At 32.7% G+C, this 19,129-nt stretch overlaps 2 protein-coding genes across 2 annotated transcripts in view; both read left to right on the forward strand.

The window, feature by feature from the left end:
* Positions 1-19,129, forward strand: part of LOC143916525 (uncharacterized) — an 80,871-nt gene that overhangs the window by 35,096 nt on the left and 26,646 nt on the right. The gene's annotated exons all lie outside the window — the stretch shown is intronic.
* Positions 5,470-15,523, forward strand: LOC143916523 (uncharacterized). The gene is made up of 4 exons (XM_077437661.1): positions 5,470-5,677; positions 9,915-10,190; positions 11,822-12,561; positions 13,360-15,523. The coding sequence occupies exons 1-4, from the start codon at positions 5,653-5,655 to the stop codon at positions 15,127-15,129; spliced, it is 2,811 nt and encodes a 936-aa protein (XP_077293787.1). The 5' UTR covers positions 5,470-5,652; the 3' UTR covers positions 15,130-15,523.

The following is a 19,129-nucleotide window of genomic DNA, read 5'->3' on the forward strand; positions in this document are numbered from 1 at the left end:
GGAACGTGTTGGACATATCGTGAATGAATATTTGGGTATGCGAAAGCTCTGTTCAAAGTGGGTGCCGCGCGAGCTCACAATCGACCAAAAACAACAACGAATTGATGATTCTGAGCATTGTTTGGAGCTGTTTAATTGTAATAAACCCGAATTTTTGCATCGATGTGTGACAATGGATGAAACATGGCTCCATCATTTCACACCGGAGTCCAATCGACAGTCAGCCGAATGGACTGCACGTGATGAAGTGACTCCAAAGCGTGGAAAGACGCAAAAGTCGGCTGCCAAGGTTATGGCATCGGTATTTTGGGATGCGCATGGTATAATATTCATCGACTATCTTAAAAAGGGAAAACCCATAAACAGCGACTATTACGTAGCGTTATTGGAGCGTTTGACGGAAAAACGGCCCCATTTGAAGAAGAAGAAAGTGCTGTTTCATCAAGACAATGCACCGTGTCACAAATCAATGAAAACGATGGCAAAATTGCATGAATTGGGCTTCGAATTGCTTCTGCATCCACCGTATTCTCCAGATCTGGCCCCCAGCGACTTTTTCCTGTTCTCAGACCTCAAGAGGATGCTCGCTGGGCAGAAATTTTGCGCCGATGAAGAGGTAATCGCCGAAACTGAAGCCTATTTTGAGGCTAAAGACAAATCGTACTATAAAAATGGTATCAAAAAATTGTATGACCGCTATAATCTTTGTATCGCCCTCGAAGGCAACTATATTGAATAATAAAATCAAATTCTAACAAAAAAAAGATTTTTTCTATGCTAGCCTATGAACTTTTCAGCTCAACTGTTAAAATAATAAATTTTCAGTTAAAATAATCTCCGATAACCAACGCTCACTGATGTGGGAAATATCACATTCAGGCTCAGCAGCAACGGTTTCATTGAGAAGTTGGATAGCTCTTGGAATAGGAGCGATTCGATAAGTAACTATGCGAGAAGGGGGCACAACCATCAAATGATGATGTCTACCACGCACATAATTATTAAGCAGGTAAAGTCCCAACTGTTCCAGCAACGACGGGGCATGACGCACTACCACGTAGAAGTTGGAGAACAAAACGAATTAATGAGAAGTTTCTCTGAAGTTCAAGGTAATTATACCCAAGCGTGCCCAAAAGGAAACGAGTAGGGTAGAGATATGGGTAATACCCATACTGCTTCCTATATAAGAAACGAAGAAATGCTTTTTGAACTTTCTCAATAATTAAATAATAAATCCTAATAAATTAAATTATTAAATGTAAATTATAAATACTTACAACGTGAACAATGTGTAAAATTAATAAAGGTCACTTACCCAGTAACCATTAAAATAAAAAAGGCATATCTTAGTTCTAATTTTACAAGAAATTGTTAGTTTAATGAATTTCCTAACCGTACGAAATTTGTGAGCTGATTTTGAACCACTTCCCCTCTTCCGATGGCTTTGATTTTTACCGACATACATACGTGGGTTAGATCTCATTAAAGTAAGCAAATGTATCCGAGCATTTTATGTATGTATCAGCAAATGAAGCTGGAGTAGTTTCATCATTAAACATTACAACGGAATCATCAGACGATCGACTATCCAAGCGCGCCTTACTACCGCCCCTACTTAACTACACATATTACATAGTTGAACAGTTGTACATACATAACAGTTAATATTTTCGAATCAAAATCAATGAAGACTATAAACTGGTAATGTACATAAAACGAAAGCATGATATATTGTTGCCAATTAGGGTTAAAGCAAACGTGCTCATGAACTCCCCCCTCTCGAGAGCTGTTCGACTCCTTAACTTACTCATTCCTTAGATCTCTTCAATGCCAGGTATCCTACATAGCCTATCATTATTATTTCATATTTTTTTTTACAATACATATTTCTTGTTTTTTGACAGGCTTTTTAAAATGATTTAACATTTTTTTATTATTTTTGTTATTCTTGTCTCATGTATACTTATATTTGTGTTATAACCACAGTGACGCTTTGAGGCTGCCTGTCAAGTCTCTGTTGTGTTGTTTTTAAAATAATTTAAAATAATAAAATAAAATAACTTTCTCTGCTATTAACAAAATTGACAACTTGACATTGAATAAAATTGGAACAAGATTTAGTTTTAGAAAAAAAAATGTAAATATGCGACAAATACCAAACTCGTCTGATGGACGTGGGCTACCAGATCCGGTCGGAGACAATATCTTCGAATTGATATTATAAAATTGGGATCGAGACTTTACTACACCTGAATAATTCATGCTTTCGTTTCGACACCTTGAAACACAATGGGATATCGCCTATAGAACAATAAATTATTTCTGGTATGTCGAATTTCAATCATAAACGTATAGTTAATTTATTGCGACAAAAAAAAACACCATTCGAGTACAATTTTTTTCCGACACATAGAAGCTTTGCTTCGACATCGTCGAAACAGGATTTGGCCTGTGACCCTTCTTCTTCTGGTCAGAATGCATTAAATCTTCGGTGTCTTCAATAGTTTGACACGGCTTAAAAGCCTCTTTATACGTGACAAAATTCAAAACAGATGTTCGAACGGAGAAAAGATGAACCGACCGTGTGAATAATTGATTAATCGACTTCTAATCTGGCTATGCTAATATGACCCGTTTGATTTTGACTTTTGGAAATACATACATATATAAAAATATATAAATCGAAATTTGGCAGAACCATCGTGGTAGTGCATTATCCAACATTGACAATGAAAACAGCTAATTTTTATCGATTTCATTTAATTTATTCTGCTTTCGAAATCAATTTTCAAAAGAAAAACCTTGTAATAATCTCATTCCCTAGAACCTCTTTTCGCCTAACGAATTCATAAATATTATAATTAACATGAACAAATAATAAGCAATGACATCACAAACGTGTTGCAATTGAACTATTAAATTATTTAAATCACTTTTTAGGAAGAAGAAAATCCTGTTCGATTTCTAGACACAATTTCTTCATTTAAGCCGATTCGTATGTATGTATATCTCTGTCACACTCTTCTCTTATAGTCCATCGATGGAGAGAAAGAGACGAGAGATCGATAATGTGGTAATATGTAGGTAATAGGAAAAACTCGGCATGTATAATAATTCGATCTGAGCGCTCATTCGCGTACAATCGTAAAGAAATTGAAATTAACGCGCTTCTCAAACTATCCCGCTGCGGAAACCTCTACGTACGAAATGCAAATATTCGCATGTTCCTTTTGTTCGTTAATTTTATTTATTTCATAGAACATGAACACTTGCCTTTAAAGTGCACTTACACAGATACAATACAATACAATCAATGTATGTACATAAGCATTTTATACATTGCGAATTCATACAAACATCTATAGTGACATATATGGAAAAAAAATTTCAGTATTTTATAGTAAAATTGGTGCACCTCAAGACACTGAATGAGCAAGAGAGATAGGAAAGGAGATGCCAATTTTACAGGAAAATCAGAAAAATTGGCTAACTCTGGTCCAGCAGCGGTATTCTAGTGGGACTCGAACCCGTGGCCACTCTGCTCGAAAGCATTATATGCTAACCACTATTCCACGCCACTGATTAAATATATTATTAAGGATTTTATATATTAGGTTGGTTTAGTAAACAATTTGTATCGTAAATCTCTAAAATATTCATTGATGTATAGTACACTAGATGGGCCCTGACGTGTGATTTTGGTCGGAGATCTTGTCTTCACTAACTGAGGGGTGCGGAGGGTTTAACTAGCGGGGAAGTTGGGAAAAAAAAGGTTTTTTCCCTACGACGCAGCGGTACCTACCTACCTACTGAGAGAAACCATGTATTTTGCATGCGCCAAAAGGGAGACCAGTATAAAGCGTGAGGGCGGATCTATGTGTATTATATATCTATGACAATATTTTAAATTAGTTAATAATAATAGTAATTTCATACAAAAATAGTCTCAATGAACGGGCAGAGTAGGTACTAAAATACCATAAGTATTCATTGCAGTTACATATTTTCTTTAAACGATTCGAGAATAATATCAATTTCTTGACTAGTATTCGCCATTTATTATTCAAAAAAAAGGTTAACACCCAAAATATAAACAACGCCCAAAAATAACTCTCTTATTTATTTATTCATTTATTTATATATAATTTTAGTTATCTAGCTAATTTAAAAAATACATTCTTAATTACTTAAATCTAAAATTTTATGTATACATTTATGTATATGCACTGTCCTTCACAAAGGTGTCTCCTTGCACCTCGCAATAATACATCCACGGTCTTAAAATACCTGAAGCACTCAGGGAAGGCATTGTACATGAGCACACCCCTGTAAAAAACACCACCAGCTGTTTTCTTTTTTCTAACCTACAACTAAATTGTTCTTATTTCTAGTATAATAACTATGTATATCTATATTACTTGGCGAACACTGCAGTAAAGGTATACCCAAAAATAGTCTCAATGAACGGGCAGAGCAGGTACTAAAATACAATAAGTATTCATTGCAATTTCCCTTAACCTTTTAAAGACAGAGCGTCGATATCGAACGAGTGTCCCGAACCGGGGTCGAGTAAGACCCCAGTATTTTTTAATCAAAATACAGCTTTTCTCAATACAAATGGGTTCAATATATATCTTATTAATCATTTTATACATCAACATAAAAAGTTTTAGTCCTATAGCATGTTTTTGACTATTTTTATATTAAATAATAACGACAAGCATCAACACGCAAACGCACATAAGTAAGGCCAACAGGCGACTGCATGACTCAATAACCACGCGCCAAAGTCAACGAAAACAATAGCTTACGAACATATAGCTGTCTCTTTATCTCGCATTTATTCATCAATCAACAAGAATATGCAAGCGAACAGGCAAATCCATGACTCATCGCTACCGCCTTTAAACCATACTTTGGAACGTAAAAATGTATAAATGTATTTTTTTACGATGTACCCTTTTTCTAAATCATACAAAATCTATAAAAATAAATTTCTCGTAGTTCATTCTAAGAATACAATAAATGTAGGGTGTGGAGCTTTGAAAACCACATAGTTATTATGAAAAACGTAAAAATTGGGGCACTTGCATACCCCACTTCGGCGATGGAGGGATAAACGATGCGAAATCAATTTCTTGAATAGTATTCGCCCTTTATTATTCGAAAAAAAGGTTCACACCCAAAATATAAACATTGCAGTAAATGTATACCCATTTTAAGTGCTATTTAATTTGGTACTTTCTAATTTAATGTATTTTTTTTTATTAATTCAACTTTTATAACCTTAAAAACTTCCAATATGCTGGAGAAAACCACAATTTAATCGACTTGGGTCGGGCTTTTCTCCGGTGCTTCTCACAGTTTGAGAAGTACCAGAGCTGATGTGAAGGCGTTAACTCTTTTTCCAATTCGCGGGTGGGATCGGATTTGTATAAATATAAGTTAACAACTTTGATTGTCGATCGTCAGCCATTTTCCGGCACCCGTAGTGCGCGTTCCACGACCGAAACTCATAATATTTGTTTATCCATTGTGCGCCCAGTATCTTATTTACTATCGAAAAGTATTCGTGTTGGTTCGAGACCGTTGAACTTCCGGCGTAGACGTGTGGGGAAAATTCAGTGCACGGTTTTCCCGCGAAAAACCATCATGCTTTTGCCGGAAAGAAAACTACGTGAGTTTCCACGCATACACATTGAATAACAGTGATTCTTCGCGAATAGTTTCAAACCACATACATATACATACATATGTATACACGAGTGATATAAATAATAAATTTCATTTTCACATACTTACATAATACTGCAAATATGTTCATATAATACATGTATCCGAGGAAACCGTTAAATTTGTGTGTTTTAGTGTTAAATTGCTTATTAAACATTCTTGAACTGATGCTTTACACCTTTTTAATAAAATAATAAACAAATAAATTAATATTTGGTGTGGGTTTTATGTTGACATAAAAAAATCTTCCGTAAAAGTGATATATAAAAAAAATAATAAATATTTGTTAAAGAAGTGTATTCAATATATTGTTTGATTTATTGAATTAGAATTTCAAAATTGAAATATAAATACGCAAATAAATTAATTAATTAAAGAAATTAAAGTAAAGTAAATAAATTTAATTAATTATTAAAATACACATTTGCCTTACTTACCTAATGTGTATTGAATAAATTAAGTATAAAGTATTAAAGTACATACTAAAACATCTATCGTGGCAAAAACGTTAATATATCATTTAAAGCTTCTCAAATTTGACATAACCTAACACCTAATATGTTTTATCTAATTAGAATTTCAACATTGAAATATAAATACGTAAAGAAATTAATTAATTAAAGTAAAATAAATAAATAAAATTAATTATTAAAATACATATTAGGTAAGTAAAGCAAAACAAAGAAATTTTGCCTTACTTACCTAATGTGTATTGAATAAATTAAGTACATCTATTGTGGCAAAAACATTAATATATCATTTAAAGCTTCTCAAATTTGACATAACCTAACCTAATTTGTTTTGAATAACTTCTACATACATATTAAAATGTCTATATTTAGACAAATATTTCAAAAACTTAAAAATCTGTAGCTCCTCAAAATTTGACCTACAATTTCGGTCAAAAAAAAATAGCCAAGTATTGCCATCATTCATATTACAATAAGTATCCGATTACAATAAGCGGCCGTAAATCAAATTCGACATATATAAATGTATTTTGATTCGAACGATAAATTAACAATAATTTGTCAATATCGACTTATTGTCGAGCGTAAAATTTTAATAGTATCTCGCCATGCAAATTTATGCTAAATTTATTCTACATATAATTCTCACATAGAAGAATCAAAAAAAAAAATTATCGCAAAGAGATAAGACTACACACCTGTCGGATCAATATTCTCGTAAAAAAATGTTTGACACTTTTATTACCGCGCAAAATTTTCATACTCATCGTACGATAAATCAACGCTTTTATTCACATTTGCTTTTATGCTAAAAAATGTGGAGAATGTAAATTCAAAATTATCAAACGTCCAAAACGCGTAAGTCGGTGAATTGTTTATGTTTATTTATATTCTGAATATTATGCAAATGGTTATTTAAAATAGAAAATGAAGAAGCGAAAATGTTTTCAATACTTAAAACAAATTTAGGAATGTGATATATGAGCCTTGAACTTTATATATATTCCTATAGGGTTGTTATTTATTTTGTACAAAACAAACTATTATTTACATTCCTTTAAATTATAATATTTTGATTTACAATAAATCTCTTCACGATCTCAGTAAATATATGTTGTAATACATACAATATTAAGCATATACATACATACATACAAGGTATTGCATGACAAATAAATAATAATCGTATGTGCGTGATTTATATTCTATTATTATTACATCTACCATATATGGATGGTGAAATGGCGGGAAAAAGTCACATTATTATGCCTCAGTTAAAACTGTAAGTAACAAAAATTAGCATAACCAATAATTAGAACAGCAGCAAGTTATATATGTACATATACTTATGACATGTATGTAAAATTCGATCTCGATTTTGTAATTTCCTTTAATTGTGTACCTACTGTACTGATTTTATTTTACCCTCCCTCACCGAAGTAGGGTATGCAAGTGCCCCAATTTTTCGTAATAACAATGTGGTTTTCAAAGCTATACACCCTACATTTCTTGTATTCCTAGAATGAACTAAAAGAAATTTATTTTAATAGATTTTGTATGATTTAGAAAAGGGGTACATCGTAAAAAAATACATTTATACGTTTCTACGTTCCAAAGTATGGTTTAAAGGCGGTAGCAATAAGTCATGTTTTTGACTGTTCGCTTGCATATTATTTTTGATTGCTGAATCAATGCGAGAGAAAGAGACAGCTATATTTTCGTCGTTTTTAGCGTGTGGCTATTGAGTCATGCAGTCGCCTGTTGACCTTACCTATGTGCGTTTGCATGTAGATGCTTTTCGTTATTTTTTAATACAAAAATAGTCAAAAATATGCTATAGGACTAAAACTTTTTATGTTGATGTATAAACTGATTAATAAGATATATATTGAACCCATTTGTATTGAGAAAATCTGTGTTTTGATTAAAAAATACTGGGGTCTTACTCGACCCCGATTCGGGACACTAGTTCGATCTCAACGTTCCGTCCTTCAAAGGTTAATATTTCATTTTTCTTAAAAATAAAGTTAAAGTTTCTCAAACATAATAAAAATATTCAGATTTTCTCCTACTTGATAAAATAAAAATGATAATGAAGAAAAGAGACCAAAAACTTTTTGTGGCAAAATTTGATTTCATTATTCTAATTTCAAAATGTATTGCCTTATATCAAAAAATTTGGATGTGACCAACCCATGACTTTATATATTCATTTGAGGAATATAAGAAGGTCACAAAACAAAATTCGATAATTAAACATACATACACGTTCACACATACTGGTTATGAGACCATTTTCGATACAAATTGAGCGCAAATGTAGGGAAACTTACACAAGATAAAAGTTATATTTCCAGTTTTCGGATTTTGTTCGAAATTTTTTTATTACTTAAAATCACAATAAATATTATATACAGTGAATATCAAGAAAATAAAAATAATTTAAAAGGTCATAATAAAATAATGAAATATTGTTTTAAGAAAAAATCCCACTTCCAGTTTATTAAATTCAGTGATTTTTTTTTATTTTTATCACATTGATACAAAAATTATACTTGAATTTTTTTGTGAAGGGTTTAAGGAGTATAATTTTTAAGTTTAACATGTTTAAAGGGTCGAAAAAAATAGTGGAAGAAAAATCAAACAAAAGTAAACTGCCACTTCCAGTTGACGATTGATTACCAAATTTTATACATAACTTTATATTAAGCTTAAACTTCTAGATATTAAATTTCAGTTCAATAAATCAAAATATAAATATAAAAAATTAAGATATAAATAAAGATACTGAGAAAAATATAAAAAAAACTTCGATTCTCTAGAGTAAAAGTACTACTTCTATTTTTAATAATTTCTATTTCATGTAAAATTTTTCAGTCTTAATCGGTATTCAAAAAAATCCACTGTCACACAGACACACACATTTTTCTAGATTATGAAAGCGTGATCATTGATCAATTCTGAGTTCGAATCAGTCAAAATCTCGAGTTCAAATTTTCGCATAATCACAAAACTTCATCTATTGTTACTACACATACATAGATAAAATAAAAATAAGAAAATAGTAAGTGTTTGAATTTTTGTTAAATATTTTTCAACTCTATTAGAACATATAAGAACTATGTGGATGTTATTTTTATACCCTTCCATTTGTTTCAAACAAAAAAATTTTATACAACCTCTTCTCACAAATAAGAATCGAATCCAATAATATATACTTAATATATCATTCTAAATATTGTGCATATATCCTGTTATATATATGTATGCAGTAACATGCATATGCCTTAGTAATACATACTTCCCTATTTAATAAAAATAGAAACATCCCATAGAATACAACATTGGGTACCCGTGTAGTCAACATAATAAATAAGTTACGCATAAACGTCAATTAAAAATTGCAAGTTCCGCAAATATTGAATAAACACAATGAGAATATATCTAATAATAATAAAAAGAAAAATATATACATATATGGTAAGAACAAACATGTTTTTCCAACGCATGCTCCACGTGGGAACATTGCCTCTATGAAAATATTCATTGTCGATAAACAATGTCTGCTATTATTGCATTGCGATGATTGATACATTTATGTATGTATGTATGTCGTAACGTTTACCCAACTCACTCAGTACACACTCTGCAATATGAATTTTCTCAATAAATATTTACATTAGCTGTAAATACTTTAATTTTGAATTTCAGTTTTGCTGTGTGCCAAAGTTACTCTCTTCGCGGTTGTTATGTGCGATGTGTCCCACATTCACAATAACCACTATGACCAAAGACATTTAGCCAATCAGCAGCAAAGTTCCTCCAGTCATGAGCATCATTATCATGGACAGGATGGAAAGTACGACGCGCTGAACGATGGCACTGGATGGGATATTAGATTGTCAGTTCCTGGAGAGCCCGATAGAGACTATCCGACACTCAACAGTGTGCCGAGAACTGCATTCAGCTGCAGTGGAAAAAATCCTGGTATTTATTATAATATACTCTGAAGCTAAATTTTATATTTCCTCTAATTCAATATTCATGAACCTTTCCTATCGTTTCAAAGCAATGAAATTTTAATTTTTTCTTGAAATATATGGATTTATATTTGAATATCAATGTTTTTTGACTGAATTGTAATTTTTATTCTATATAACCATCATAATATATGTATACATACATAAATAATATCGCGGTCTCCGTCACGGGCCCGAATGTGAAACGTCCGAAAACGCAAATATCGGAAGGCAAAGATCGAAAATCGAAAGATCTCAAGTCGAAAGATAAAAAAAGTGTGCATGGTAAACGGTACATACTCACTTAATTTGCGCGAGCAGAATACAACAGGAACAAAAGGAACAGGCTTTTCCTCCCGTATTGATGCGCGTGCAGAATACTGTCTCTTGCAGAAGCCTGTTCCTCTTGTTCCTGTTGTATCCTGCTCACGCAAATTAAGTGATCTTTCGATTTTCGATCTTTGCCTTCCGATATTTGCGTTTTCGGGCGTTTCATATTCGGGCCCGTGAGATAGACCCGTAAAAGCACTGCCAACAAAACGTACGAATATAATAACAGATCAACAAAAAGCTTCTATGTATATATACTGTTTGCTACCAATGTTTCCTCTGAGCAAAAAAAAGTCTAAGCATTTAGAGTCAACTATTGATTTTTTCATATGAAACAATTAAATATAAACATTAGATTAAATGTATTTGAAAAAAATTTGTTCACGTGCGGATCGAACACAGAACCGACACATTTTTTAATTTTTTTTTATTTAATAACTTAATATGCCAACACCCATGCGATGATATTTCATTGGGTACAACAGTAGTGTATATATAATAGCGCTATTCTGTGTGTGTGTGTTTATGTGTAAGATAACGCTCGCCGTACTATAATAGTCGTTTCGATTCGAAAAACATATGTACATCAAAGCTAAAACACTGCCAACTAAATGTACGAATATAATAACAAAAGAAAAAACTTCTATATATACTGTTTGATACCAATGTTTCCTCTAGGCAAGTCTCAAGCATTTAGCGGTATCTATTGAAAATGTATTTAATTAATTAATTAAATAACTAATTTTTCTATTGATGTTTTATATTGTTTATATGTAGGTAGGTAGGATGTTATTAGCATTTTAATCAATTAAATATAAATCAATATATTTAAAAGGTATTTGAAAAAAATACGACCGCGTGCGGATCGAACACAGCACCGACACATTTCTTTTAAATTTTTTTATTTAATAACTTAATATGCCAACACCCATACGATGATATTTCATCAGGTACAATAAAAAGTCTATTACATAAAGATGAATGTCTATTTCTTTGTTTGCTCTATAGGCAAATCAAAGTTTTCATTTTAGACCCACCAAATTTAGTAGTCAACCTAACTTAGACTATTTACTACAAACCTTTCTGAAAAAGTTGTGCTTTTACTTTTTACAACTTTCGACGGGTGGAAAAAGTTCTACATGTAAAGCAGGAATCTTTTATATTTGTAAATTAAGCCTCTCTAACTTAAAAAACTTTATTAAAAGTAGAGGATTTTACTTATTAATAATTCTTATGTAAATTGTTTTAACATAAGACACTATGTTTCAGGCTATTATGCAGATCCTCAAACCCGCTGTCAAGTTTTCAGAGTTTGCGCTAACACAGCACCTACTGGGTTCTTCTCATTTTTGTGCCCTAATGGCACACTTTTCAACCAAGAAGTACTGGTGTGCGATTGGTGGATGAATGTGAGATGTGTCGATACAGAGAGATACTCCGGATTAAACCAGGCCTTGACCATGAAGAGTGGTCTGGCAATGATGGCTGACATCAAAAAAATGATCATGCATCCAATGATGTATCCATACACAGCTATCCTGCCACAAATGAGACAGACCTATCAAACCTACAACCCACCAGAGGGTATGTTTGCAGAAGTTCAACGGCCGTTAAACAATAATGTCCAAGCCAGTGAATTGACAGACAGTTTCAAATTAGCAATGCCATTTTCAACTAAGAAAATCGATGCTAATAGAGACTCATACTCGAGTGGTTCTATGATAGGATCCACTCTCCAATATCAAGGAGCGGTTCCGGCAAACCATAATCCAGTCTATAAAGAAAGTACAAGCAGTAGCTTCTTCACACGCGAAAATTTCGGCGGATTATCATTGCAAAAATCATTTGATTCAAGTAGTAACCAAGCACTCAAAGTAACTAAACAACAATTTACTTATCCTTCACAGTATGATAAACAATATACAGTACCTGTACCAAATACACCAACTTCACCACCTCTAGTTGTGCACTTTCCCATTAATGTGCCTGCTATAGACAACAATAGCGGGGTAAGTGATAAAAATGTACAGCAAAATATCAAATCATCCATCAATAATACATCATTTATACAGACGTCTGAAACGAAGTTTCCAAAGCCTTTACCGCTGATTTTCTTACTACTTCAACCACCGTTGGAGCATTCTAAATACGATAAAACATCTAAAGCTTCATCTGACTTCTCATCATCATTATCGTCATCATCATTTAATGAAAGTGCTTCTGGTTTCACAAAAGGTTCATCCAATACTGCTTACACACATCCAAATCACAACTATGGTAATACTCATCATACTTCAGATAAAATGTCAAACAATGCTTCTCAATTCACAGCAAACGTTGCATCGCAGACTAATTATTACATTACTAATAATGTGGTCCCAAACAAAAACAAATTTATCCCCACAGATGTTGAAAATATTCCACATAAACCGACAAGACTCGTTGCCGATTCCAACGTTCAAGAAAGTACAGCTAAAATAAACATAACATCATTAATGAATTCATTAACCAATTCATCTCAAATCATTGACAATGGTATTGATGTAGATAAGAATAACCTGGTGACATTGTTTTCTGCTCATTTAATACCATCTGGTGATGTTGAAAAACAACGAGTTTTGAAGATATGTATACCAAAAGACATGTTATCATTCCTGCTTAATTTACACAACTCGACTAGAGCTGCATTGGAAATGTCCTATCAAAATTCTGCGCAAACTAACAAAACCATTCTATTTCAAGGAGTTCCATTTATCAGAAAGTTCATGGAGAAAATGTTGATGAAGAATTTTAATTCTGATCTACAGGTACCAATTGCGACAGCCGAAGCTTTGTATGAATCTCAAAAAACAATCAATGAAAACTATCAGAAAAAACAATCCGAATTCAACAGTAATTTTGAATCTCAATATTTTGCATCGCAAAATACTAGAAACAATGAAGGAAAAATAAGTTCAACCCAGTTTACACACTTTGAACCACAACAATCCGTACAGAAACAAGAAAGTGTATCAAAAAATCAAAATTTTCAGAGCCAGTATCAATCTTCAGATGTTAAAAGCTTTGATTCCAAAACTAGCAATGCTTACAAATCAAATTTGAACGATAAAACTACTTCTAATTACCAGATTGCTTCTACACCCAGCACTTTCAATAACCCAGCTGATTTAAATGTACAAAGGCCAGAAAATCACAGTGGAGGATCGTTCTACAGCGTACAGCAATCAATATACCAAAATAGAAAGGGTCCTCCTAGTCGGATTGAAAATCGACAAGAAATAGCCAAAGCTGAAAATGCAACCCAAGAAGGTAATTTTGTATCTACGTCATCCATTTCAGGAAATCCAAATCAATTCGAAGACTATTATAACTATGGTAAATTTACAAATCAAAACAAAAGTGTCAACTATTCACTACAACAAAACTTCCAAGCGACGAAGCGCATCCAAACAACGGTTCAAACTACCGTCGCAAACTCAGGTTATGCAGAATCCAAAGGTGCATTCCAATCAACAAAAAGTCACAGTGGTAATACTCACAACGAAGGCCAATTGATAAGTGTACAGCAACATAGTCCACTTCAAATTCCTCAAAAACCGATGCCAATCATAGCATCAACTCCGGCTGGAGTTTCATTCCAGAAGGAGATTAACTACTCCTCCTTTCATACAGCACATGCAACTCCTGACAACAAACAACAACAGTTAAAATTTGAACAATTCAGTCAAAGCGTAAATAAAAGTCCTCAAATAAACCCTGAAGCTAATGTGTATCGCACAAATTACATTGCATCTTCGGAATCAACCCCGCCACAACAATATTCATATTCTGTCACTCAACAGAGAGCTCCAACTGAACAAACAGCAATTAAAACCCACATGTATCCAAACCAAGTTCAAGCAGATACGAGTTCTGTAATATATACTAGTTCAGGATCATCACAAAACAACGATCAATCTAATCAATACTCGCAATATGTAAACGTTCCCATAAAGCAAAATGCCAACTTGCAATATTCAAGTCAACAACAAAATCAAAATCTTATACAGAACAATGATGCGCCAAATTATAGCCCATATCCAAATCAACAAATGTATTCAGTGCCCACCCAATATCCAACTCAGACCCAACTTGAAGTGCATTCAAATCAAAAGTACGAAATAAATGGACAAAAACAACACGTCGGCGATTATACTACAGTGGAAGTTGTTCCTGCTTTAGGATTTGCTATCGATTCGATTCGCGAGAGACAAGATTATTACAATGCCTTGACTAAAGGATTACAGAGTGTTCAAAATGAATATCTACCACCGTATACCCAACAAAGAGTGATATACGCAACGAATGATAAGTCTTACTCAAATTCCCAAGACGATAAATATCAAACGTACAATGAAAACTACAGGCAGAATGGAAATACACAATATTCTGGATACAATTCTCAATATGAAGGTCAAAATAGATTAGTACAAGGACAAATAATAGCTCATCCTCAGTCCCAAGCCAACGGTCAGTCGTTACCACTGGAAGACTTTGGTTATTCACAGCAAAAACCAAATGTTCCTTTCACGTATTGAATATGTATGACTAGTCAATTTTGTGTATCCAAATTATCCAAAAAGAATTAAAACGAAAACTTTCAACGTATGTATGACTGTGATTCGAAACCCGTTCGTTTCCTAAGTTATATTGGAGAATGATTGGGTTTTTTTTATATTTTGGTGTTCATTTTTTACTGTAAATGTTGTATTAGTGAGTAGAAAATGAGGATTTTTGTAAAAATTAATATTATACTGTGTAGAATTTTAGGCTTAGAAATATTGTATGAACAATAATTATGTTTTGCAACTTGTAAAATATACTATTTATTATATGTAAACAATTGTTCTTTATTATTTTATTATGTAAAATTATTCGTTTGAATATTAAGAAATAAATATATAAATACTGTATATACATATGTATGTATCTTATGCAATATTTATTTATTTTAGAACATAAAATTGGATATAAACCCTTTCTTCCCAAGAGATGAGAATAGATATGTAACAAATATCATTTAACTGGATAAACATTAATTTATCAATAAAGATTTATATATACAAAATTATAGATACATACATAACAGTGGCGTGCCGTGAAATTCTCCCTGTTTTTGTCGCACAGCCTTATTTACTTGTGCGCGAGAAAGATGCAAGGGGAACAGATGACGTCATACCGAGTCCCCTTGTATCCTGCTCGCACACACATAAGTAAGGCTGTGTGACAATAAGAAACTACAAAAAAGTTTTTTAAAAACATAACCCTTCTATAATTTGAATATAAAAATATCATTTCGAATAAAAATATCAATAATTTTATTTTACTACCGCCGTCTATGTTTAAAACTAAGAACTGGATAGACATCAGGCACTTTTCAGAAATTCACATTTCAAACGCGTCTTACACGATATTTTTGCACCATCGTAATGGCGGAGGATCCATTTACTTATATTGATGACTAAAATGAGCAATATGGCAAAGTATGAATACGATCGGATGAGAGGCAAACTTTTTCCTGAATTGTAATCGTAAGTGAAACGTAAAGGAGGTATGTAATAATAATAAAAACAGAGAGAATTTCACCGCACGCCACTGATATATACATATTTATTTATTATTATTTTACATGGAAGGCCTAACAGGTAAACCCCGAAGCGCCTTCCTAGGTACAATTAAATACAAACATTGCAGCATTTTTTTATTACATAAATCGCTGTATTTCGAGAGGCTGAAGAACACGAAACTAACAATTAATTAATTAATGAATTAATCCATAGAGACATCTATGGATTTAGACTTATTATTATATTTTTTTACATATTGTAACGTAGATATTAGGTGGGTGGCGCTCGTGGACCGATGGCTTATGGTGCTTACGGACTAAACCAACGACGATTTTGGGCCAACTTTTTAACCAGCAGGATAAAACCAGTAGCGTACAAAATATTGAAATAAAAATTAAATTAAAAAATTGAAATTAAATATCAAAATTAAGCTAAAGAGCGAGATTGAGCTAAAATTAGATCATCGTTGATGTTTTGAATTACAACAATGTTTTGAATTACGACGATACGCATTTAAAACCAGAGAAATATTATAATTTCATCTTGTTAATATTTCTTAAAAGTTGTCACGATATGTTACTGTATTTCCACCGTCGATGATCGATTAAAAAAACAATTCATAAAAAAACGCGGTGTCGGATGTCGGTGATTTGTCAAAGGGTTTTTTTTCTTTCGTCGAAATAAAATTAATAATCACACATTATCCGATAAATTTTACCTCTGAAATGATTTAATTACTTGATTTATTTCGACGAGAGAAACAATTGAAGAATAAAAAAATCCGTTTGATGTGACCGACAACACCCCGGGTTAGCTTCCATCGTTGGATCACCCATACTAATACATGATATATTATCAGTAACTGTGCTTTACGGGGAAGTAAAAATAATAATTCTTTGATTTTTTTCGATCTTAGTGCGTATCTTCGTAAGACAAAACTTCTTAAGTCGAGGATTACCTGTATGTGATTGTTGATGATCTAATTTTAGGTCAATCTCGAAAATTTATTTAAATTGTGCATGTTCTGTTTTAACTTTAATTTAATTTTAATTTTAATATAATGATTATAATTTTATTTTGATAATTGAATTTAATTTTAATATAATAATAATAGTTTTAATTTTGATATTTAATTTCAATTTTTAAATTTAATTTTTATTTCGATATTTTGTACGCTACTGGTTTTAAAAGTTGGCCTGTGGGCCGTTCGTTGGCTTGGTGCGTACGCACCATTACGAGCGCTAATCACCTGATCTCTCGTTCGCGCCAAAATGACCTCGCCGTATGATTGAGCCGTATGCAACGGCCAATGGGATCGCCCCACTCATCGACCAATAGTTTACATGTGTATGTATGTATGTGTGTTGTGCCCAACGGGCATAAATATGGGGCGCTCTCAGCCTGGAAACCATTACGACCTGGAGCGCCGACGAGAGCACACGAATAAACACCTTCTACAACCCTCCTGCGTCTTTCTCTCCGATTCTGGAAGCCCTCTCTTCACGTCCACGCAACAATATTGTACAAAAAATAAATTCAGATATTTTTGACATAGCGGGTAGAATGAGATTTTGCCAATTTGATGAAGGAGCAGTTTCAACAATGAAATCAGTTAAATTAGCAAACTCTGATTGATAGGAAACGATCGACTAGGAGTCACAAATATCCAAGTCTGACCAGCAGTGTTAAAGATTAGCACGGGATCGAACCCGGTAACCTCTCAGTGCTAAACATAAACGTATCCACTGAGTCATACTGCAAGAAATGAATACATATATCCACATATGCCTAAAAACATCAAACACATTACTTTATATTGGTTACTATGGCTTTGTATAATCAACAATCTGCTCAGACATTGTGTTGACACTGTAATCCAATATTGTGGGTATGTTAAATGGTTTATATTTAAATATCACATATAAAAATATAACAAATTATAATTTGAATACGTCATTATTGCGATATGGTCCATTTTGTATGTTCCATTTAATGCAATCTTTCAGTGAAGCTCACACAATTTTGAAGCTACATAATTTGCAGCCTTACAATGGACTTTCGAATTGCATGGTTGAGGGAAAGGGTCCTAGCTTATTTAGGATTCGAAGACAATGAACTATTCAACAATATGTTAGATGCCAATGATGCTGAATTGCACGAAAAGCTAATGTCCTTTCTAAACGCACCGATGTGTGGTTCGGAAGCGACCTTAGAAAAAACATTACTCCACATTCACCGCACTTATTATGACAAACTAGTACAAGTTGAAAAGGAAATCACCGAATGGAGTAAGTATATTATGAATTACTACCGAATGAATGTGTTTAGATATTTGTATCAATTGTTGTTTAATATAAAATCGTATTATGAAGGAATTGTTCCACCGACACTCAAACTCACAACACCGCCACATTCATCTAAAAAGAAAGGAAAATCTAAAGCAAAACCTCCCAAAAAAGGTACTTTATATTATAAACAATATATGTTTATACATTGTATGATATATCTTTATATTATAAACATTAAACAAACTCAAAATTGATTTTGTGTATTAGCCGAATCCGAAGCTAACACCGTTGATCCCGATACAGTTGTTGATGATGCAGGAAATGAAGATGTACAGGATTTTCACATTCCTGATACAATTCCAGAAGACCTTCCAGCAGGTTTAATTCAATTGATTCATTTAATATTTTAAAATCAAAACTGTGTTTTCAAGTAGAACATAAACACTACATTTGTATGTATGTATGTACTATGTAGTAGTAAGGTTGAATCTGAAAGATATGCATGTATTTTTAAGTTGAAGGTTCTACTGAAAGTCATGGTATTCTCAAAAAACAACCATCGACCGGAAATGTTCAAGAGGTCAAGCACGTTTCCATGGAAATTACGATGGAGAAAAGTTCTTCAGCTGAAACTTCAAAAACATCTCTGTTAGAAAAAACGCAAACAAAACGTAACTAACATT

Source organism: Arctopsyche grandis, chromosome 9 (assembly GCF_051622035.1).
Source record: "Arctopsyche grandis isolate Sample6627 chromosome 9, ASM5162203v2, whole genome shotgun sequence".
In the NCBI taxonomy this organism is placed as follows: domain Eukaryota; kingdom Metazoa; phylum Arthropoda; class Insecta; order Trichoptera; family Hydropsychidae; genus Arctopsyche; species Arctopsyche grandis.

Bases quoted from the DNA above. Each gene is read 5' to 3' on its own strand.
- LOC143916523 (XM_077437661.1), top strand. From the start codon at position 5,653: ATGCTTTTGCCGGAAAGAAAACTAC. The intron at 10,191-11,821 runs GTATTTATTATA...ACTATGTTTCAG, and splicing joins CTGCAGTGGAAAAAATCCTG to GCTATTATGCAGATCCTCAA. The intron at 12,562-13,359 runs GTAAGTGATAAA...TCTGATCTACAG, and splicing joins CTATAGACAACAATAGCGGG to GTACCAATTGCGACAGCCGA.